General features: G+C 44.2%; 1 protein-coding gene across 1 annotated transcript in view; it reads right to left on the bottom strand.

The window, feature by feature from the left end:
* Positions 1-23,674, bottom strand: part of PCSK5 (proprotein convertase subtilisin/kexin type 5) — a 457,705-nt gene that overhangs the window by 89,536 nt on the left and 344,495 nt on the right. Inside the window, 3 exon segments of the mRNA XM_043565357.1 lie at positions 2,361-2,567; positions 9,539-9,675; positions 15,363-15,465. Coding sequence (XP_043421292.1) covers positions 2,361-2,567; positions 9,539-9,675; positions 15,363-15,465 — 447 coding nt within the window.

Raw genomic sequence — 23,674 nt, 5'->3', positions numbered from 1 at the left:
CACCCTCAATGTCCATCACCTATCTAGCCCATCCCCCCCACCCCCTCATCAACTCTCAGTTTGTTCTCTATCATTAAGAGTCTTTTACGGGAAAACCTATATTATTTGAAATTCCTGGGTGATCCTTTATTTTTCTTCCCTTGTCTCCCTTTTCTACGTTTACTTTTTCTTTGGGTTCTACTGTGTCAGTGACTTTAAAATTTTTTATCTTTCTACCTCTCTTCTTCATTCTCATTCTTCTATAATTTTTTTTCAAAACAATTTCCAAGATCATATTTTTATTTTCTGAATATTCTTTTTTTAAATGTACCTTTAAAATGATGTGTTTCAAGTATACATTATAATTTGCTCTCTGTATATACTGCAAAGTGACATCCCCCAAAATCTAGTTACCATCCGTCACCCTACAATTGGTCCCCTTCAGCCCTTCTCCCACCCTCAAGTCCCCTTCCCTCTGTTAATACCAATCTGTTCTCTGCATCCCTGAGTTCGTTTGTTTTGTTTCTCAGATTCTACATATGAGTGAAATCACGTGGTATTTGTCTTTCTCCTGAGTTATTCCACTCAGCATAATACTCTCATGGTCCATCCGTATTGTAAATGGCAAGATTTCATTCTTTTAAAAAATGGATCGGGGCGCCTGGGTGGCGCAGTCGGTTAAGCGTCCGACTTCAGCCAGGTCACAATCTTGCGGTCCGTGAGTTCGAGCCCCGCGTCGGGCTCTGGGCTGACGGCTCAGAGCCTGGAGCCTGTTTCCGATTCTGTGTCTCCCTCTCTCTCTGCCCCTCCCCCGTTCATGCTCTGTCTCTCTCTGTCCCAAAAATAAATAAAAAAACGTTGAAAAAAAAAATTTAAAAAAAGTAAAAACTTAAAAAAAAAACTTAAAAAAATTTTAGAAAAAAAAATAAATTAAAAAAAAAAATAAAAAATGGATCAACTTTATCCATTCATCCCTTGATGAACATTTAGCTTGTTTCAGTTTCTTGGCTATTGTAAATAATGCTGTGATCGACATAGAGAGGCGTATGTCTTTTCAAATTAGTGTTTTCATATTTTTTTCGGGTAAAAACCCAGTAGTGGAGTAGTGGGATCAAATGGTAGTTTTATTTTTAATTTTTTGAGGAATACGCATATGTTTTCCACAGTGACTATGTCAATTTACATTCCTGCCAACAGTGTATGAGAGTTCCCATTTCTCTACGTTTTCTCCAACACTTGTTATGTCTTGTCTTTGTGATAATAGCCATTCTAACAGGTGTGAGGTGATACCTCATCGTGGCTTTGATTTGTGTTTCCCTAAAAATTAGTGATGCTGAACATCTTTTAATGTGCTCGTTGGCCATGAATAAAAGTATTTATTTTTTTTTTTAATGATTTATTTATTTTTGAGAGAGCACGAGTGGGGGAGGGGCAGGGATAGGGGGACAGAGGATCTGAAGTGGGCTATGTGCTGATAGCATTGAGCCCGACGTCGGGCCTGAACTCACGAACTGTGAGATCATGACCTGAGCCAAAGTTGAGGGCTCAACCGACTGAGCCGCCCAGGCACCCCCATACTTTGTCTTTTTAAATCTGCCTTTCTAAATCCTTTTTTTTTTTTTGAAGTTTTAAAGCCTATACTACATTAGTAAACACCAGCAGAAAAGGAATAAGTATCTCATTTATTCTACAAACATCTTGGAACTCTTTGCAGCATTAGACCAGGCATAATTCTTATATAGAGCAGAGAAAGTCTGTAGCATTCTTAGAGCAAAGAAAGTCTGTAGCATTCTTAATGGAAAGGAAAAAAAAAAAAACCACTACAAGTCCTGTTTTCTAATTTCTGTCTTCCCATGTACGATAAGGGATTGGCAATAGCAGTAACACATACGATTCATAGAACATTGAATATTTTCAAGTAGCTTTAGATAGGCTTATTTTCATTGGCTTCTCACAGGAACCATCGTGGTGCAATGCTCGCCCTTTCACACATGAAGAAAACAGGGCATAGAAAAATTAGACTGATTTCGCACAGGGTCCCATACCTAGTAATTGGGAAGGAGAACGTTGTCGGGACTTTTAGGTTCTTATCTGATTTTCTCTCCATTATATCGTGCCCACGAACTCTCAATTCAAGATCAGTTTCTCTGTGATTAGTTGCATTCCTGTGTCTCTGGAATGTGTCTTGGGGAACCCAGAGAAAGGTGCGCGGAGGGAGAGAGAGGAGCAGTCATCACCGTCCCCACTGCACATATAGTCACATAAAGTCATCCCGGGTGCCAACATTAAAACCTGGAACACAATGCAGATCTCTGGGACGTCCAGGGGATAGCTCCTCATGCCACATCCTGGTGCAAGACAGTGGCTCAGAGCAGACTTACCTTGTCCACATCCCAACTTCTGGCAGGTATGGTCGGTGGGCACTAGGAAGTAGCCTCCCGTGCATCGTATACAGATGTGTGCATTGTGGCAAAGGTCACAGTTGTCAGGGCACGGCAGGCAGGTGTGCCCCTCAGCAGGGTAGTAGCCTGCTGGGCAGCTCTCCCAACACTCCCCCTGATACAGGAAGCGCTCCTGGCCATGCTTATCTGAACAGACAGAGGGGCAAGAAAAAGAAAGAAAATGTACGAAATTAACCAGGAAGCTAATATAACCTAAGATATATATATATATTTTTTAAATGATGTAACTGAGTATTTTGGCTCCTCGGGGACCAGGAGTATATAAGAATTCTTTTAATGAAAAGTACAATATCTATATGCTTATAGTAGAACAGTTTTCATCGTGGGGAATAATTTTTCAACATTTTGTGTATTTGAGCCAATAGGGACTATTCCCTGGGATGTCACTGCAAAAGCAGAAACCACAGTCCGTGGATAACTATGAGTCAGAGTGTGTTTCATCTTCCCAAGGGCTCCTTTTGGTATCTGTGGAAGCTGTCAGACTTGGGGGCAATAGAGATCCTGTGACAATAAACAAATGCTTACCGATAGAACCATTTTTGGAAGAGGGCAGTCTTTTAGAAAGAGTCTGAATTCTGTTGTCAAAATCACACGCTTGTGTTAACTGTCTAAAGTCTGAATTTTTGCAGAGGTACCAACTCCTATGAAGACAGTGTATTAAAGCGCTAGACCAAGCACAGCTTTTTGGTTCCTCGAATGGATTTTTGAAAGTCCTGAGCTTCTGACAACATTGGAGTCTACATGGAAAAAATAACCGTACGTCTAGTATAAGACTATGGGAATTTGGTTTGGGAGGGAATAGAAAATTCAAACCAATTATAAACTCACAGTTAACAAAAAAATCATTATAATAAGTGTGTGTGTGTGTGTGTGTGTGTGTGTGTGTGTGTATATATATGACAAAATTAATATAGATACTCCTAGAGGTCTCCTGCCCTCACCCTACTGGAGTCTTTGTTTATGCTGAGTGTGTTTAGGGTATCGATCTTCTCTGAATCACGTCTCCCATATGCTCCTGCCTCTGCAGAACGGCTGACCTGTGTTACCCAAAATAGCCGGAGTTGGGTGTTCACTTGTGATCTACCACACGAAGATCCAGAACCATTGACCTTCAAGGTGCAAGGCTGCTGAAATCTGTGGATGAAGATAGCGCTAACTCCATGTTGCACATGCAGAATCTTAACATCAGTATAATGGATTGGACCACGTGAAATTGCAAACATCCAACTATTTTTGTGTCCGTACACTTGGCACTTTCAAATGATCTAACGTCATGTTTTGTCCTTAATTAAATCCCTAGTTCAAATCCAACTTAAAAATCACGCCCTTGGATCCTGGGCTCTTCTCTGTTTGTGATTTCATGCCAGGAGTCTGCTGGTTCCCATGGGGCAAAGAAGATAAAGAGAACTGTCATAGGGGTGGGGCACACAAGTTGCTGCCCTCTACAACTTTGAGTTGGGGGAACGTTATCCTTTAAGGGAAGGAGAATGGGAGGATATGATGTGCATTTGGTGATTCTACAGCTACACGTCAAAACGGAGCACAAACCCCCGATCTGGCGGAACATGGACTCTTGAGACCACAAAAGTGTCAACCTTCCAAGCCATGTTCTTCTCAGATGCATTATGAAACCCTAGCAAACCCCAGGTCCACCAAGATTCATTCAGAAAACATCCTGTTTTTCGGAGGGCCAAACTTCTCAGATATAGGTAGGAAGATTTGAAGAGAACAGTGAAAAGTATGGTATTGGCACAAAAACAGACACATAGGCCAATGGAATAGAATAGAGAACCCAGAATTGGACCCAAAAATGTATGGCCAACTCATCTTTGACAAAACAGGAAAGAGTATCCAATGGAAAAAAGATAGTCTCTTTAGCAAATGGTGCCGGGAGAACTGGACAGCAACATGCAGAAGAATGAACCTGGACCATTTTCTTACACCATACACAAAAATAAACTCAAAATGAATGAAAGACCTAAATGTGAGACAGGAAGCCGTCAAAACCCTAGAGGAGAAAACAGGCAATAACCTCTTTGACCTCAGCTACAGCCATTTCTTACTCGACACATCTCCAAAGGCAAGGGAATTCAAAGCAAAAATGAACTATTGGGACCCCATCAAGATAAAAAGCTCCTGCACTGCAAAGGAAACAATCAACACAACTAAAAGGCAACTGACGGAATGGAAAAAGATATTTGCAAATGACATATCAGATAAAGGGTTAGTATCCAAAATCTGTAAAGAACTTACCAAACTCCACACCCGAAAAAGAAATAATCCAGTGAAGAAATGGACAGAAGACATGAATAGACACTTTTCCAAAGAAGACATCCAGATGGTCAACAGACACATGAAAAGATGCTCAACATCACTCACCATCAGGGAAATACAAATCAAAACTACAGTGAGATACCACCTCACACCTGTCAGGATGACTAAAATTAACAACACAAGAGACAACAGGTGTTGGAGAGGATGTGGAGAAAGGGGAACCCGCTGGCACTGTTGCTGGGAATGCAAACTGGTGCAGCTGCTCTGGAAAACAGTGTGGAGGTTCCTCAAAAAATTAAAAATTGATCTACCCTATGACCCAGCAATAGCACTGCTAGGAATTCACCCAAGGGATACAGGAGTGCTGATGCAGAGGGGCACTTGTACCCCAGTGTTTATAGCAGCGCTTTCAACAATAGCCCAGTTAGGGAAAGAGCCTAAATGTCCATCAACTGATGAATGGATAAAAAAGGTGTGGTTTATATATACGATGGAATACTACTTGGCAATGAGAAAGAAGGAAATCCTGCCATTTGCCGCAGCGTGGATGGAACTGGAAAGTATTATGCTGAGTGAAATAAGTCAGTCAGAGAAAGACAGATACCATATGTTTTCACTCATATGTGGATCCTGAGAAACTTAACAGAAGTCCATGGGGGAAAGGAAGGGGAAAAACGAGGTACAAACAGAGAGGGAGGCAAACCACGAGACTCTTAAATACAGAGAACAAACTGAGGTTGGACGGAGGTTGGGGGGAGAGGAAAAATGGGTGATGGGCATTGAGGAGGGCACTTACTGGGATGAGCACTGGGTGTTGTATGGAAGCCACTTTGAGAATAAATTATATTTTAAAAAATGAAGAGAACAGTGAGAAGCTCCTCCCTCTTCCATCCGGCAATTGCTGTACGTTCCCTACATCCTCACGCGACATCACCCCCGGATCCAGAGGCTTGGCGACAGCCTGGCATATACTGAATTCTAAATACGTATTTGTTGAATGAATGAATGAATGAAAGAGTGGCTAAGTGCATGAATATTTAGCAGTAGCCCTACTCTACATACCGATCTGGATCAGCAACCTAAAACTAAAAAGTAACGATGATGGGCTCAGATATCAGAAGCGATGTTCTCCCATCCCATTTGTATTGTTCAGACATGGCTTTATTATTTGAACCACTTTGGGTATTACAATTTGAGTTTGAAAAACAGACTTGGATGGTCTTGGGATTTAAAGTACATGGACCCTGTAAAGGAGTTCACATAGATGCCTGGATCCTGGGCAGCTCTCGCCACAGGTCTGGTCCAGGGTTACACCAAGATTTGCTCACATTTCTAATAGCTTGGGTCGTATGGCGGCTCATTTAGCTCTGGCTGATAATTTGGATATCCCGTTGATCTAAATACCATGCATACATGGCTGGCTACTTGCCCAGAGTCTCAGAATTTAAATTATTATGATGATATATAAGAGAAGCTGGTTCTAACAGTAGAAGGGGGGATATTTTTGCTGGGTGCTACACCTCATGTGATCATATGAAACAAGATGTAAAGTGCAAGAAACTCTGAGAGTGGTTCCGATTGGCTTTCGTTTACACGTGAGAGCAATTCGCTATTTCCGGAGCATCTCTTACGGCTCAATTTCGCCACGAGAGAAGATAGACTAATGTGAAGATACCACATGTCTTCGGGAAGAAAGGAAGGTTGAAGGCGGAAGGCAAGAGGGGGAAAAAAGATTGCGGGAAAGGATGAAAGAAAGGCCGAGGGACCCTGAAAATAAACCGTGTGAAGTCCACTTCAACGTGTTCCTTACTGTAGCTGCTGGGGTGGGGGTGGGGGGTCGATTTTAGCTTTGCGTTGGTTCAGTTTGGTAGAGAACAAATCTGGAAAAGAACTTAGAGTGAATCTTCACCAACAGAGCGGAGCTGGCGGTTGGCACCTCCACAAGGATTCAGACCTAAATTCTTAACAGCGTTACAATTGCACAAAGGTGAGATTTCTCCAGACTGATGGGAAACGCTGATGGTGTGTAGATGGGACCCCCTAGTCAGAGGGTTTCAGGCTTTTATTAAAGCCTGCGGATACGGAGCTGCGTCTGTCCAGCCATCCCTTGTTGTTAGCACTGTTTCACCTGCTGGCTGTGCTAATACAAGTTATGAGGGACACCGTGCTCTTAAGAGGAGAGAACCCTGCTAATCAGAGCTTGCTCAACAGTACCCTCTCCAGCAAGCCTTTTCTGCTGGCTCATAGCTGAAAGCGATGCTTCTTCTCTGACTTGTGGTAGGATGCCTTCCTTCGTTTGGTCTTTAATATATTCTCGTTTTACAATACCTAAACACAACCCCCTCTGTTAGAGCGTCCACTCCCTGAGGGCAGGCGTCATACAGTCATTTAGTGCATTTTCCACAGCAGCTCTGTGTAGCAACCTGTACGTGCGAGAGTTACGGTGCAATTTTGTGAAGACGGGGAGTAAATCGGCTTTTAGACAAAAAATGCAGAGGAGGCATCAAAGCGTTTTATGTGTGGATTGGTCCGCGTAATTACGGGATGCTGCAAACATTTCAGACGTTTGTTCAGTATTCAAGTGAATCCTTAATTTTGTACTATGCGTGAAGATTTAGTAGGTTTCAAGTGTGCAAGGGGTTTTGGATGCCGTCTTGTCTATGTGTCCCCTCTCCTTTTCTTTTCTTTTCTTTTCTTTTCTTTTCTTTTCTTTTCTTTTCTTTTCTTTTCTTTTCTTTTCCTTTCCTTTCCTTTTTCCTTTCCTTTCCTTTTCTTTTCTTTTTCTTTCTTTTCCTTTCTTTTCTTCTTTTTCTCTTTTACAAACAAGGAGAGACTTAAAGAGGTGGAGAGACTGGTTTAATATCTTCTGGTTCATCAGTAACCAAGCAGGAAGTAGGTCCCCTCGTGGCTGGTTCTGGCATTCTTTCTCCTGAACCATTGATTCAGTTAAATTGTGGGCCTTCCACCTGCCGAATGCTCTCCTTGCACTCGAGCTAGTGCTCAGTTAGACGCTGTCCGCTGCTCTTATAGGACATAGAGCTTTACGGACAAGACAGGTATCAAGTTTGAGGACACCTGTAAAGGGGTTAAGTGGAGGGTCTCAGGATACACGTATGGAGCAGTCCCAACTGAGACAGGAGATGGGGGCAGCCCTCATGGAGGGAATGAAGTTGACACGGAGACCTAAAAAGTAAACAGAGGCCAGGCAGACAGCGAGTGGGGAACATCTCCAGTGAAGCGGTTTTGCAGCTAGAGAAATTCACATGCCCACAGGAGGAAGTAGGTGCAAATAATGAGTGGTAACAGTAGCAATAAGGGTAGTAGTTAATATTTACTGAGTACTTTTCATGTGGCCAGCCTGGTTTTAAGTGATTTGGTATTTTATCTCATTTAATCTCATTTCATTTTCTAAATTTTTTTTTTCAACGTTTATTTATTTTTGTTGGGACACAGAGAGAGAGAGAGAGAGAGAGCATGAACGGGGGAGGGGCAGAGAGAGAGGGAGACACAGAATCGGAAATAGGCTCCAGGCTCCGAGCCATCAGCCCAGAGCCTGACGCGGGGCTCGAACTCACGGACCGCGAGATCGTGAGCTGGCTGAAGTTGGACACTTAACCGACTGCGCCACCCAGGTGCCCCAATCTCATTTCATTTTCATAATAACCTTAAAAGTAGAAACCCTTTATCACCCTCTTCGAGATGAGGAAGGACACAGAAGGAGCAGCCTCGCGAGAAAATTTGACATAGATCCATTTTGTTTACATAAGAAATGCAAAAAAAAAATTGCACCAAGAAATGCGTTGTCCCCCATTTTCCTGCAAATGCATGCTGCTCGCGATTTGTTCTTCATTTTTCTTGGCTTTATCACAAGCAAGAATAAAGATGAATCATTCTTTTTTCCCCGGGACAAAGCAAAAACAGAAGCAAGAACGAAAGCCCGGGTTGTTCTTTGAAAGTTTTCAATATTTAAGAAAAAGTTTATTTATTTTGAGAGAGAGAAGGAGTGGGAGGGGCAGAGAGGGAGGGATAGAGAATCTCAAGCAGGCCCCACGCGGGCAGCACGGAGCCCTACGCGGGGCTTGAACACGCGAACTGTGAGATCATGACCTGAGCAGAAGCCAAAAGTCAGACGCTTAACTGACTGAACCACCCAGGTGCCCCTGAAATTTACCAGTTCTTAAACACGGCTTAAATGTTAAAAGTATCATGGGAGTCAAATAAAATATGAACCTGACTCACGTGAGGTCAACGTTGGGGGAGTCAAGGGTCAACCTGCAGAGGACCTTTGAGATCACGGAGTATAATCCAGTGACAGCAGAGACTTAGACTCTTTAAGGTGGGACACAAAAAGTTCTATTTTTGTGTTGAAACCACGCCTTTGTTTCTACAGTAGGGCTCTGACCGCTTCTAAATGGCACAGCTCAGGGCTGAAGAGACCCTAAGACAGCGTCTATTTCAATATTTCTCTTAAAGACTGAGTCCACCTTCCTTAACATCCTAGCTTTTCACTCTGACCTCAGGAAATCTTAGCTTCACTGTCTCATGTCTAACACCATGTCTGCATGACCTTTCTTTCCCCTTCTCCAGAAAGACACCTCTTAGCTTCTCTCTCATCTCCTTAGGGGCAGTGAGTCTGTGTCTACAATAATGTGAACTCGTTTCTTGACGAGAAGCAGAAGCTTCAAGGTCATACACACTCTCCAGTGAACGGCCGCCTAATGACCCCTTGTCCCCGGAGATGAGGCTTCTGAGTCAAACCAAATTATGGCCAGTGGGAGAACAGGTTTGAGGAAAGGAAGAAGAGAAGAGCCAGATTTCCTCACCTACTCCACAGGCAGTGCAGTTGGAAGGCTCATTTCCTTGGCATTCTTGGCAGGTGTAATGGCACAAATGGCATTGGTTCTGAAATTCAAATTTCCCTGAGGGACATTTGAAAACGCAGTGGCCATTGTCAAAAATCCTAGAGAAAGAGCAGATTTCAGAGTTTGTAAGGGTGACTTTCCAGAATGGCTGTAAGTGTTAGGACATGTGGTGTTCACGTTTCACCGCACAGACTTGGCTTCATCGTTCCAGAAACGAGGGCGAATGCCTGGGACTGATCATCTTAGAACATGTGGAATATTAGTCATGTACCCATCCTTGGCCCAAGGTTTGGACCCAACAGCAGGCATGCCAGAAACTGGCTCAGGATGCAACCGTGATTCTGGTTCCAAACAAGCTAACCAGTGCCTGCAGGGATTAAACCCATATTGTGGGGCCCGGCCAAACGTAGTCAACAATCAGATGGAGGTCTTTAAACTTTCAAGACATTAAATAGGCCTCTGGATCCAGAGGCCTTGGAGAAAATATTATTCCTTGAGTTATCAGCCTGCCCACACTTTACAAGGCAGATGTCAACATCAAGGGCTCTCAAAGGGTAGAACAAAACACTGTCCTGTAGCTGACATGCTACTTATAAACTTGGCCTATGCACATGGCAAGTGATCAATGAACTGATTTTGAGGGTCATTTTTGCAAGCACTTCTTGATGTATCAAGTACCATTTTTTTTTTTAAATTTTGTTTGCAAACACCTACAAGGACCCCCCCAGATGGGATAGCGTGCGGGCTTATAAAACCTTTGACTTTATACACATACAATCCGTATCACAGTATTTTCATCGTTTTGCTTCTTTTCTTCCTTTGCAAAGTAATTCCAAGAGCAAATGTGGTTAAGTAAGTGGTAGCCAAGAATTTGGCTCCTTCAGATACAGAATGTTCCCCAAGTGCTAGAGTCAGATAGGTAATATGGATAGATGGAGTGAGCTGTAGGGCTCCACCCCCAGAGTTTCTAATTCAGTCGTCTTTGGGGGAGGGAGCTGAGAATTTGTGGTTTTTCAATTCCTGGGTGGTGCTCATGCTGCTGGTCTAGGGAGACATTTTGAGAGCCACTGTTTTCCCTTCAGCAGAAGAATGAGACAGAATGGAGTACTGTGGAATCTGTTAAATGATTCCTAAGTAACACCGGCTGTGCCCAATTGGGTCCGTTAGAGCTTCCTTCCGGTAGTCGTTACTGTATCCCTTGTGAGGTGAACTGAGCCTGTAGTGCGCCTGTCTCCCCCGAGGGTATGACGTTGGCATCCAGGCCTGAGAGAGTGGAGGGCCTGTCAGCAAAGGTAAGGCTTCTTTCTCTCTCTACCACCTCCTCCCACCCAAGCTGGATGTATCATGGAAGGTCAGGTGTAGGCCCGGGGTGCCCTGGCTTGGCTGAATCCCACCATTTCCATAGCTAGAGGCAGCCCTGACCTGGAAATGGGCATTTCAGTCACGGGTTGGGAGGAAGTTGGAGCAGGAGCAAGGCGACCTGACCTAGCGTGTTGCTTGCAATCTTCCAGTGCGTCGCCCCGAGAGCCCGTGTCATTTGCATGTGTTGGGAACAATGGGAAAGCCACCTGGTTCTTGCGTTCTCCGCCTTTCAGGTTCTGGTCACCATCCCCAGTGCTCCCGGAGCGAGCCATCCTTTTGGCCACTGCAGAGCCTGGAGTGCCAGCCCTCAACAGACACGTAGGCACATCTGTTCGTCCGTGTCAAAACAGATGCCCTGCACCATGGTGTATAATGAGAAGGCTGTGCTCCCAGCCCAGACTTGAGTTGACGGCACTAATGCGAACTGGGAATATCCCAGCCCCACCCTGGCTCTGGTTTCTGAGCTAGAAGATTTTTCAAGGGATAATTTGGATGGGACTATCTAAAAAAAAAAAAAACAAAAAAACAAAAAAACCAAAAAACCAAAAAAAAAAAACCCTCCCTTTAAGAAAAACTGCGTAAGAGCTTTCTGAGGTTTTTAAACAAGGAAGCTGCTACATGCTCTCCTGGAAGGGAGAATGGGGACATTTATTTGTGAGGATTTGCTCCCCCCCCCCCCCCCCCCCCCGCTAAACTCAGTTGAAAAAGGGATGAAAAGTATATCATCATGTTTGTCTTTTATAGAAAGAGATGACGGATTTGTTTAGGGGGAAATCATTTCTCTTGGGAGAGGTGATCTAATACTCTCCATGATGGGAACCATTTAGAAGCATCCAGAACGTGGGGGTGGTGGGCTGGAGAGCGAAGCCGATGGTGTAATACTTCTGTGTTTATGTATGGAGGAGGCTGCATTTCTCACTTGAGCCCTTGATTTTAAGGAAATGCCAAGCACATAATTGTGCTTTGAAATACCTGCTTTCATATCGACCCTAAGGAGAGCACAGGCAATATACACAGTTTGTTGTTGTTGTTGTTTTAATAGAAGAACGCGATTCTTTTTAGAGATCTAAAAAGAGAAGGAAAACCGTCATGCTTAGGTAAAGGCACTGAATTACATCATCCCCTCCATCCCCCATCCTCGTCAAGGAAAATTGCTAAGGAGCTTGAGAAAAGTACCATTTTAAGTGGCACAGATTTTTCCACTGACAGCAACAAATCTTCCCTAATGGAGGAGAATAGATACCCCGCTCTGGGCTCCATGGGGCTGATGACAATTTCCTTTAAAGCCAACTCAAGCCATCTCTAGGACAGCCAGTCATCCAATCTGTGGATTTCTGAGAGAGTCAGGCCAGCTAATCTCTGCAGGGGAGGCATTGCTTCTCCCAAGTCACACATGTTCTTAGCCTTTTCGTAAGCAGTGAACCATTTCAGACTTATGGAAAGGAAGGACTTGGCAAAAGTGAGTGCTAAAGAGTTGGGCAGAGGTAATGTTCTCAATATTGGCACTAAATTTTCTAGACATCCAAGTGTGTGTGTCGTGTGTGTGTGTGCACACGCGCGTGTGCGTGTGATGGAATTGGAACAGAAGAGCTGGAACGTCAGGGTTAGCTGATCCTCTCTGCTGGTTATTGGTTTGGCCTAAATAAGCTATCACAAGGGCCCTTAGTATAATTGCTTGGTTCTTTAATGTTAAAGCAATGAAATCTGGCCAAAAAAGTCTTTCTTTACCCCTGAATGCAGTGAAACAGGTCAACCAAAACATTTGAGGGTGGGTCGGAACAGAAGTAACTTTTAATGCTTTTAATGAGTTCATCGGGTCTATAACTCCTTCACTTCTGGGTTGGGCAACCAGCTTGGGCCATCAAGATCATGGCCTTGCAAGGGTAAGCATGTTGTTGCAAGTGCCGAAGGCGGCACTCGCTTCCTGCAAATTTTCAGTGGTCTCTAAGATGCTAAACCCAAGAGTTTCTGGAAATGTAAAGAGAGAACTAGAATATGAAGAGAGGGCTTCCTAAAGTTTGATTTCCTAAAGTTGGAAGTTATTTGAACTTCAGGATTACATTATTTTTTAAAAATGTGTCAAGGGAAAATGTAAACAGACTTAAAATAAGTATACATACAGGACGTAACAGTACCCTTCCCCCTGTATTCACCTCACAATTTCAGTACCTGGCCAATATTTATATTCCCATCAATTTATTTCCCTCCCATATTATTTTGAAGCGAACCTGTATTTAAATATTAACACTCCTCTCCTAGATAAAAACTCCTTTAGGGATGATCTTTTCTCTACCAGGACTAGAGCTATCCCAAAGCTTAAGGCGAGGAAGAAACTCCGACAAACCCACTGTCCTGATTATTCCGTTTGTCTCCTTACCCCTAACGCTTGCCTCAGATCCATTTTTTTTGTCATTCTCTGTCCTGCTGTGTCCTGTGCCCACTGGAAACTGCCTTCCCGAGCTCTTTACCTGAGCTACCTGTAAGTATTCGTCGACCTTGCACCTAACTCAGAGCTGGACACAAAGCAGGTGCTCCAGACCATCTTGAATGGATCTGATTCCACTCAGGGAAACGCTTTGGAAAAGACTTAAGAAAAATACGTTGCTGCCCAAATACGTCAACACCATCATCTTTCAAAATAGTTGTTTTTTTTTTTTTCTCTTCATCCTTGTTCTAGGAAAATGCAGGTGAACAAGAGTCAGGTGAACAAGAGGTAGTTCATTGCCAAGACATGATGCCCTTTCTTGCACATATTTGCAAGTTATTTTCCTCAAGGAAGAGACATGAGCAAAATGGAGTGCTCAGGGAGACGAGCAAAATATTCTTCCTGGGAAACAAGATGTCCTTGAGAGGACACCTTAATTCAAGATCCACGCACACACTTTTCTTTCTCCAAGAGCTAAATCATGGGCTGCTTAAGACAGTTACACTACCCCAATGGCCGTGGAGCTGTATCTCCTTTCGTGTACCAGTGGGTTTCAGTTTTTTAAATGGCTAGTTATGGTCGTAGAGTTTTTTTCTCACTTTTGATGAGCCTCAGACATGACTCCTGCAGTATATCCTGGACGATGGTAGCTGCCTTAGTAAACGAATGCTAGTAAGTTCCCTTAGTTCAAAGATGTCCAAACATGGAGTGGAATTTGACTGTTGATGCGGTAAGGAGTTAGGACAAAGAGGACGCATATTCAGAATGATGTCTCTACCTAAGAGTATGTCTTGAAACTGCTTTAAGGCAAACCCAATATTTAGAGGCATAGATATCTTGAGGAGACCTTTGGAAAATGTCACCGCAGTTAGCACTGAAAGTTCTTAAAGCGGTTCTTGTGTGCCTGTTCCCTTTCCTCCCTCCATCTCTGCCTTCCTTCTTTCTCCTCCTGAGGGAGCTACTTGGAAAGCCAAGCCCATGACGTTGATTACACACTTTATCAAATTCGATTCCAGGCACATGTCTTGAATTGTTACTATGTGTTGATCACTGTGGGGGAAGAGGGAGACTAACCCACGCGATTCCCTCTCAGGATATTCTAGTCCTGAGGACAAATGAAATGAAATGGCGGTTGTCCAAAACAGAGGGAAGGTCCATCCTAGGGATTCACCTGATGCTGGAAGAGCCTCGTCATACTGGTCTGGAGAGAGACTGCTTCCTACGTATTTAGCAGAGTGGTGATGGGGCTATTCATTCGAACATTCAGTCGGCCAAAATATTAAGTGCTCCACTCAGAGGAGTGTTGACCAAGAGTCCAACAGGCTTCCAACTCTCTCCACTAGAAATTCCCAGTGGATTAGCAGAGATCCTCGGCCCATTCCAATACTTGTTATTTCCCCATCCATGCAGCTACCAAACATTTATCGAGTGCCTACTGTTTTCCTTGCACTGTGATAGGTGATGGAGATACAAAGGTGAGTATTTCAAGGGACTTATGGAAATACAGCCCATCTATAGAGATACCGAGATTTGTAACTTAATGTTTCAAAATGTCACCGGTGCTCTTATAGAGGTTTATACAGAGCACAGGAAAATATAAAGAGGAGAAGGTTAATTCTGCGAAGAGGTCAGAATACCTCTGTAGAATAGTTCGCCCTTGAACTGACTCTAGAAAAATGAGTAGATATTTGATCAGCAGATGGAGATAATGGGTGTGCAGAAGGGGTTGTAGTTGTCAAAGGCACCGTCGTCTTCATGGATGAAAGCCTCTCTAGTGTCCCGGGAGCTGGTTCTGGCAGGGGGTACTGGGCATCATGGAGAGAAGATGTTACAGAGGTGCGCTGTGGCCAGACCGTGGGGAGTTTTTGTGTCATGGAAAGGTGTTTGGTTCTTTTTCCTGCAGGCCCAAGGGGGTGTCTTTAAGGTCGTAAACGCCTCCTCTGTCCAGCCTGCCACCCATGAGCTCCCAACCACAGGAGGTACTGAAAGGCCACTCACCTTGTGACAGGGCAGCCAGTGCAGTCTTCCTGAGTGGGCCCCCAGCACTTGGCACACGAGGCATCACAGATCTGGCATTGGCCACGCTCATCGATGTATTCTCCTAGGGAACAAAACCTAATTGTTTACCTCGTTTCCACATGGCAGCGCTGCCTCCGCCGTCAGTCTGAGAGCAGCCAGATCGCTCCGTGGCTGCCCGAAAGCAATGGAAACAACACAGAGAGGAGACCTTGGATGGCTTCAGTTGTCGGTCCTAAGTCCTGACCTTGTAATAACAACTGCTCCTCTCCCAAGGGCCTCGGAATTTGGAACCTCAAAAAGTTATGAGGCAATGACATAATTTTGGATCTAGTCAACATGTGTTACGGATTAAATAAGTACAGAGAGGCCAAGGGGGGCTTCTCATAGGACCCCTTTATTGAGCTCCTTCTGACTTGCCTGTTAACGGCTGAGAATGCTTGGACCCCAGAGACCTCCGTTACAGCCTTGGTTCAAGTCAAGCAACAGGCAGGACCCACCCACAACTCTGGGGTTATTATGGTAACTAGTCAAGAAGGGGAGTCAAAGCTTGGGTAACATTTGACAGATGTGAGCTGCATCTCACCCTGAAAGAGTAACAATGAAGAGATAGCCACAGAATTCTTCACTTATTTGGAAAGTATCCTTTCCAAGGAAAAACACATAGGAGGCCTTTCCACTGAAGCACGTGTAGCTTCCCAAATTTCTTCTGAACATGTAAGAAATTACTCTCCCAGCAAAGATGGTGGGGACAAGCCAGCCTCTTTGAAGGTGATAATCCAGTGATAAACCAATGATGGGTCTCATTGAACCCAACCCTCTACTCATGCTACACAACGTCTTCTCCCCCCACGGTCCTAGAAGAAATCGAGAAGGTTCTTTAGTCTGATCCCAAGAGTCACTCTGTATGGTTTGGAAACCAATCACGCACAGAAAACATGGTTTCAGATTTCAGGAGAATCACTCCACCCCCTGTAAGTATGTCTGAACATTGTCAATCTGAGATCCAGCCAGAATAGGGAGGTAGCAGTTCCTCACGCATGGTTTAACCAAGCCTTACTGAAACTCTAAGATTTGCTGCCTGATTTATTGTAGTTGCTTTGAAGCCATGGAAACATAGACTTGACTGGTGAGAAATTGAAGGAAGTTCACCCCTCTGCATTGTCCCATGGCTTTGCTGAACTAGTGCCGTTAGGTGAGGTAACCTTAGATATATAAATCCTTCCCTTGCAGTAACCACAAAAATGAAAATGAGGCGGCAGGGAGATTTTGTCCTTCTATACAGAAAAAGCCTTTGATGTAGTTACTCTGTAAGTTTTGTTAACTAAAGGGGAAAAGTACATATTCGGAGCAATGCAATTATCTAATAGCGGCATATCCTGCACATCCCAGACTCTGTTCTTTGTTGCTCGGTCGTTGCCAAGGAATCTGATATATAACTTTTCATTTTTTTTAAAAGAAAAAATATAACTTTTCATTTTTTTATTTTAGAGAGAGAGGGAGAGAGAGAGACAGAGACAGAGCACAAGCAGGGGAGGGACAGAGAGACAGAGGGAGAATCCAAAGCAGGTTCCAGGCTCTGAGCCATCAGCACAGAGCCCGACGCAGGGCTTGAACTCATAAACCGTGAGATCATGACCTGAGCTGAAGGCGGTCGCTTAACCGACTGAGCCACCCAGGCGCCCCTGATATATAACTTTTAGAATGGAACCATAGTTTTTAGCTCAGGAGTGACTCCCGGGAGCCCAATGCCCCAAAGAGTGAGTACCCAGTGGGGGCAAAGAATGCAAACGTGCAGGTTGTTCACTGCACAAGGTGCCTGTCCCAGTGGCCATGTGGAAGCAGAAATCCAGCCCATGTTCATCTCACCAAGCCACGCACTCTGGTTTGGCTCTCTCTGCCTCTGCCCCTGTAGGGGACACCTTTTGCTAATTCACACAAAGGTATTAGAAATGGACAAATTGCATTCTTGGTCATCAGAAAGCTTGGTTTCCAAGGGAGAAAAAAGCTGGGACTTCTGTCTAGTAGGAATGGGTGATTTCAAGTTGAGACTGCCTCATTCAATATAGGCCTCATGTTTCGATGGCCTTTTATTTATTCAGGCTCCCCATTCTACCTCCTAATGATTGCCCTTGCTGTAATCTCTTCCACTTTTGTCACAGTGTGACTTTTGCCACAACCAACTGAGTAGTGATTATCAGTCCAGACACTCACAAGATAAAGGCAGACCTGGGAGGAAGGAGTAAATCTTGCCTACATTGCGAATGCTAATAATTTGTGTTTACGGAGCTGGATGGTCGCTATGTATCTTTCCAAAGGCATGTGCTGAGTGGAAGAGGAGTGAGGGATGGTTTCCAGCGGCTTCCAAACCCAAAGAAAGTGCATTCTAGAGGAACATAGGCTCATAGATTATTCATTTGCTCATGCATTCGTTTCATGGACACTTTTTGAACATCTGTGTGCTGGGTAGTAGGTGAGATTTAGACATATACACACAGAAAAGAGCCTGCTCTTCAGTCCTCAAGGATTTTTGAGAAGAATGATTTGAAAAGAGATCGTTATAATCCAAATGCTAGCCGGTAGCCTTTCACTTCCTTGGACAGTCTAGATTGACATCTAGGACAGAAAAGCAAAGGCATACACACCAGACTGTCTGCTCTACTGGTACTTTACCTTGACATTCACGCCTATAGGAACAGACACAGGGATTTGTTTTTCCGAACTCTTGATAGCCATCCACCTTAATTTCCATGGTGTATTGGTTGCAACACAAAGGTAGGATTTTAAGCTAAATGCACCTTGCTCTGCTAAATCAAATGCTATTTAGATAGTCCTGAGAGTTTTTCCATTTCTATACCCAAAGTCTCCTTTGTAATTACAGAGGATACATGGTTAGGTCAAGCAAATGTTATCCAGATAGTGCTGTAAACATTTAAAATTCTCTGTAACTCTCATTTGCCTCCTCATTGGCTTCCATAAGCCAGTAGGTGGCACTGATACCTTGGCTTTGTACTTGATCTGCTCAACCACCTTAGATCGAATCGTCACTTGAAATTGCCCCATGTCTGAGATTTCAAATAACCCTTCCAACACACCCTTCTAATGTTACACTACGACTCTAGCTCACCTGCTTGATCATTCTTTTATTCACCTTTCCAGTTACCTCTTATATTTCTTACTGGGGCTAGGCCAAAACTTCCCAAGACCCAAGTTCCAGAATTCCAAATTCTTTCTCAGAAGGTGACCTCACTTCCTAATTGGCTGATGAGGTACTGAGTTTCTCCAGCATCCTTTCTCTCAATGCCAAAATTCCTCCCTCTCTCTTGGTTGTTCACTGGTCTCTTCTCTCCATGGAAGGTATGTACCTTATTCCTGGCCATTGTTGGCTGTCCACCTCATGTTCTGGAACTTTCCCCACAATGGTTTTCCACCAGCCTCTTTGCCTTCAATCATTTCTTCGCATCTCCCATCATCCTCCTATCTACAAAAGTTCTCCCTAAGCTAAGACCTTCCCAAGCACTTTTCTTCCCTGATGACTGACTCTTAAAACATGTTTTTCCTTCCTACCACTTAGACCCAAAATGGAGAGAACCTTCATAACCTTGACGCTTATGTAAGTGAGTCAGCGTGGGACAGCTTAGCTGTGCACCTCTCTCAAGCCTGCGTGCCTCCTAACTTCAGAGCAAGTGCTGGCTTTAGAACAGACGAGAATCGAGGGACCTGCCCCGATTTTTATGATTATGTAGATGTCCAATTAGTTACAGAAACAACTGTCCCCAACCCCAGCCCTTGCAGGCACAAGTTTCCCACTGCACATTTGAAACCAAAAAAAGCCAGATTCCAAGGACATAGTGGAGTTGCTTTTTTTTTTTTTTTTTTTTTTTGGTTGTTGGAGCAGCAAATTCTTGTCATCTGTCTTCATTGCACAATGAAACTAAATGTTTATGACAGGCGTGATATACAAAATTCTTGGAAAAAAAATCACTTGTAGCACAGACTTCAGGGGCCAATAGTTTGTTCTCCACCTCATCCTACAAGCTCTTCCTTCTGGTGTCTTCATCTATTATTCAGTCCAAATTATCTTTCTACTGTGATCACAAAAATTCCATTCTCCTTTTAGTTCCTTTCTCATCTCATCCTGTAATAGTTCAAAGGACAGAGAGGAAGGGGTGTCTCCTGGGGAGAGGTGATGTCTCAAAAGTTGAAGACATAGCTTAGAAAGGCATACTCCTCCACTGAAAAATTTACAAGCGGGGCGCCTGGGTGGCTCAGTCGGTTGAGCGTCCGACTTCGGCTCAGGTCATGATCTCGCGGTCCGTGAGTTCGAGCCCCGCGTCGGGCTCTGTGCTGACAGCTCAGAGCCTGGAGCCTGTTTCGGATTCTGTGTCTCCCTCTCCCTGACCCTCCCCCGTTCATGCTCTGTCTCTCTCTGTCTCAAAAATAAAGGTTAAAAAAAATAAAAAAAAAATAATTTTTACGCATACATGGCCGGGAGACCTTCCTTCCTCCTACAGAAGGGCTAGGCTTTCTCGTGTACTCTGTAATAGCCTTTATGGACTGGAACCAAATTTTTTGCAGCATTTAAGAAAACATACGTTGTATACATAAAAATACTAAATAAATTAATAAGCCCATAAGTAGATAGCGATGTGAGCGTGAAACAACTTTTTCGCAAGGGTGATTTGTAAGAGAGAATGGGAAGAACATTTGATGAGACATTAGCCGTTTGGTTTGGGTCAGGATATTTCAGGGAGCAACCTCGGGATCCTGAATTATCTGGAGGCTTCTGTGTACGTGCTTTGTCACCAGATGCCAGGGAATCATGGAGTGTGACTTCCCCGAAAGACTCTGCAGCCCCAGGCACTAAGCAAGTGCCGCTATTTCTTTGCAAGGATGCCAATACCTAGTTTCCAACTTAAGATACCACTGTGTGAAGACGGTGTCCGTGAAAAGAAATCCATGCACTTGTTACTTTTTACCAGCTATAATTAATACTCAGGAACACTTTCAAGTTATATACTAATGAAACAATTCAGTTTTTAAAGCCTCGTTGAGCGTGACATTTTATAGCCAGGCTCAAAGTATGAGGCCGTCCAGGGAGCCGGCAGCATCTTCGCTCACGAGTTTACATAATTGTTCAGCCTTAAAAAGGAAGGAAATTGACACGTGCTACGACACGGATGGACTTGGAAAATGTTAACGCTGAGCGAAATAAGCCAGTCACCAAAGAACAAATGCTGTGTGTTTCCATTTATGTAAGGTACCTGGGGTGGTCAGGTTCAAAGGGCCAGGAAATAGAATGGAGGTTCTTAGGGGCTTAGGGGGAGGGGGACATGAGTTATTGCTTAATGGGTACAGGATTGCACCTGGGGAAGATGGAAAAGTTCTGGAGATGGATGAGTGGTGGTGTGACTATAATAAGGACCAGAACCATATACTAATAATGGTTAAAAGTGTAAATTTTATCTTATAGATACTGCCCCTCCCCTTTGCCCCAAACAAGTCTATACACCGAGTTTGTTCCTTACCAGGCCAATACTTAATTTTAACCCAAAACCTCAGGATCGTCTGCCCTGTGGGGATGTGTCCAGAGAGCACCAACCATCTTGGGGAGCCAGTGTGTTGAACTGAATCTTGGGAGATGTCCTGTGCTAATGGAGGTCAGAGGATAAATGGATAAAGCTCACGAAAATGGAGACATCTGGCTGATGGAATCCTCGGGTTTTGTTTCGTTTTGTTTGTTGTTGTTGCTCCCTTTGGGAACTAGAGGCAAACTAAACATCCAGCAGGTAGAAAGAGAGGTCTGTTCCCACAGCCTGGAGGTGTCTGGGAGCCACCGCTGTCCCATTTTGCCCTCTCAACAGTGACTTCCCTTTTCCCTCCCACCCAGGCTTTTCTGATCGACCGGACTTCTCCTTCCTGGTCCCCTTGCTTTTTTTAATTCTCAGATGCTCTGCAATGCCCCCGCAAGCCCCCCATGGGTTGGTGCCCTCGCAAAAAAAAGGATGGATCGTGAATTGTGGATCCAACACATGTGCAAAGGTTTGGTTTCCTCCCGCCTGCGTGTTGTCCAAAGAGCAAGGAATTAAGACTTGATCCTTTTCGGGGCGCCCGGGTGGCTCAGTCGGTTGGGAGTCCGACTTCGGCTCGGGTCATGATCTCGCGGTCCGTGAGTTCGAGCCCCGCGTCGGGTTCTGTGCCGACGGCTCGGATTCTGAGTCTCCCTCTCTCTCTCTGACCCTCCCCCGTTCATGCTCTGTCTCTCTGTCTCAAAAATGAATAAACGTTAAAAAAAAAAATTAACAACAAAAAAAAAAGAATTGAGCCTTTGCATGTCCACCGTTGTTTGGACCCTGACCACAGTCAGGCTGCTAAAACAAAAAAAAAAAAAAAAAGGGTATCCAAAGTGAAGCTTTGGCCAACACACCGGAACGTAGTGGTGATATAGCAATCACCACTACATCGGTGAAGTTCCCATTCACCGACACCCTCTGTATTACGTTCTGTTCTATGTAACGTTTAATCCAGACAACAGCCCTTTTATGAATGAGAAACGGAGGCTCAGAGAGATGAAACATCTTGCATAAATTCGGCTAGGTAAGTGACAGAGTTGGGCTATGACCCAGGTATGTCTTAGCCAGAGTCCAGACTCTCTTCTGCAGTGTTTCCCTGGTATGGATTCAATTCCCCTTTTGGCGTTCCGAGTAGCTTTGCTATTTATAAAAAAAAAAAAAAAAAAAAAATGGACCTTGAGCACAAGCCTGGTCTGAAGCGTTTGGTGAGGTAAGGGTATCGGAAAGGAATTCACTGTGAAAACAAGTGAACTTTGAGCCGGCACATTGTACAGAGCAAATTTCCTCAATGATTGAAAAAACTCGCCAAATTTATTTTCTCTGAGAAAGTGGCCAGTATTTATTAAAAGGCAATTCTGTTTATCCCAAATTGAGAGTTTTACAAGCAGTTTGGTCTGTCCACTAGATTAGAAGCTCCTGAGAGGAAACCCAAATGGTATTTTTGAATGAATAAAATAATTAATTGGCGCTCTGCACAGGAATTTTCTATACTGCTTTAACTGCTGTCCGAAAGCAAAATAAACGGGCTCCTCAGAAATCATTTATAACCAGAATTATAGTAATTTCTCTCTGCTCCTCCAATTTATATGAAAATCTAGTATAGATGGATTGGTCCTTGTATATCTTTTCCTCAATTAGGAGAATTTTGCATTGCCTCTGTGTTTGTGAAAGTCCCTCAAAGTTCTAGCTTAAGGATGCTAAAATTGAAAAGACACTGAACAGTTGGTTGTAAAACCAGACACAAGAGGGGACAAAAGGTGTGAGTGTGATTAGTATCTGCAATTAAATAAAATAAATAAAGCCTATCATCGAAACTGCGGGATCATGAATACTTCCTGTAAGTACAGTATGGTAGATGGAAATCGATTTATTGCCCATTTGAGGTGTGTAAAATGTCTTGTTGGTCTCTTTATTTCGTGGACTATCTTTATTATTTCTGAAAGTGAGCCTAGAATTTTTTTTTTAAGTTGATTGATTTATTTTGAGAGACAGAGCACATGCACGTACAAGGGAGGGGCAGAGAGAGAGGGAGAGGGAATCTCAAGAAGGCTCCACGCTCAGCATGGAGTCCGACAAAGGGCTTGATCCCACGTCGGCGACATCATGACTTGAGCCGAAATCAAGGGTCGGGCGCTTACCTGACTGAGCCACCCGGCTGCCCAGAGCCTAGAATTTCTACAGATTCTCTAGTGCACTCAGTCCCCCTAGTCTTTGGGTTTGATGCTATCCCAATGCTCCCACCACTTGTGGCCGCAGTGGGACCGCTCCCCTGGGGGAAACTGTACATTATCTGATGCATTCACAGCGAGGGGATCCGGGGTTCAAGATACAGGGACACAAGTGGGTGACCGTCATTTGAAAGAATGACTCATTTATCTTTTGGAAAACGTCACCGATGACCCGAGGCAGGTCACACTTGGGCGAGGGACACCGAGGCAGACTAACTGAGAAAGGGAATGACTTGGGTGGACAGAGCTCCCGTGTGCACCCCAGTGAGCACTGTGCTACGGAGCCCGAAGGGCTGTTCCGCATCCTTTCACTCTGGAGGTGATGAAGGATGGCAGGTGAAACTATCAGGACCATCGAGCCTTCCCGACGCTCTCGAACTAAACAGGAGTTTTCGCATGCAGATCAGATCGGTTAAAGCCCAAAAGCCTTCCCTGAGGAGCTTAAAACCCAATGTTCTCCGTGGTGGTTGGGGTCCCGGAACACAGGCATGAG

This window comes from Prionailurus bengalensis, chromosome D4, assembly GCF_016509475.1.
Source record: "Prionailurus bengalensis isolate Pbe53 chromosome D4, Fcat_Pben_1.1_paternal_pri, whole genome shotgun sequence".
Taxonomy (NCBI): domain Eukaryota; kingdom Metazoa; phylum Chordata; class Mammalia; order Carnivora; family Felidae; genus Prionailurus; species Prionailurus bengalensis.
This window is presented reverse-complemented; position numbering and strand designations above follow the sequence as displayed.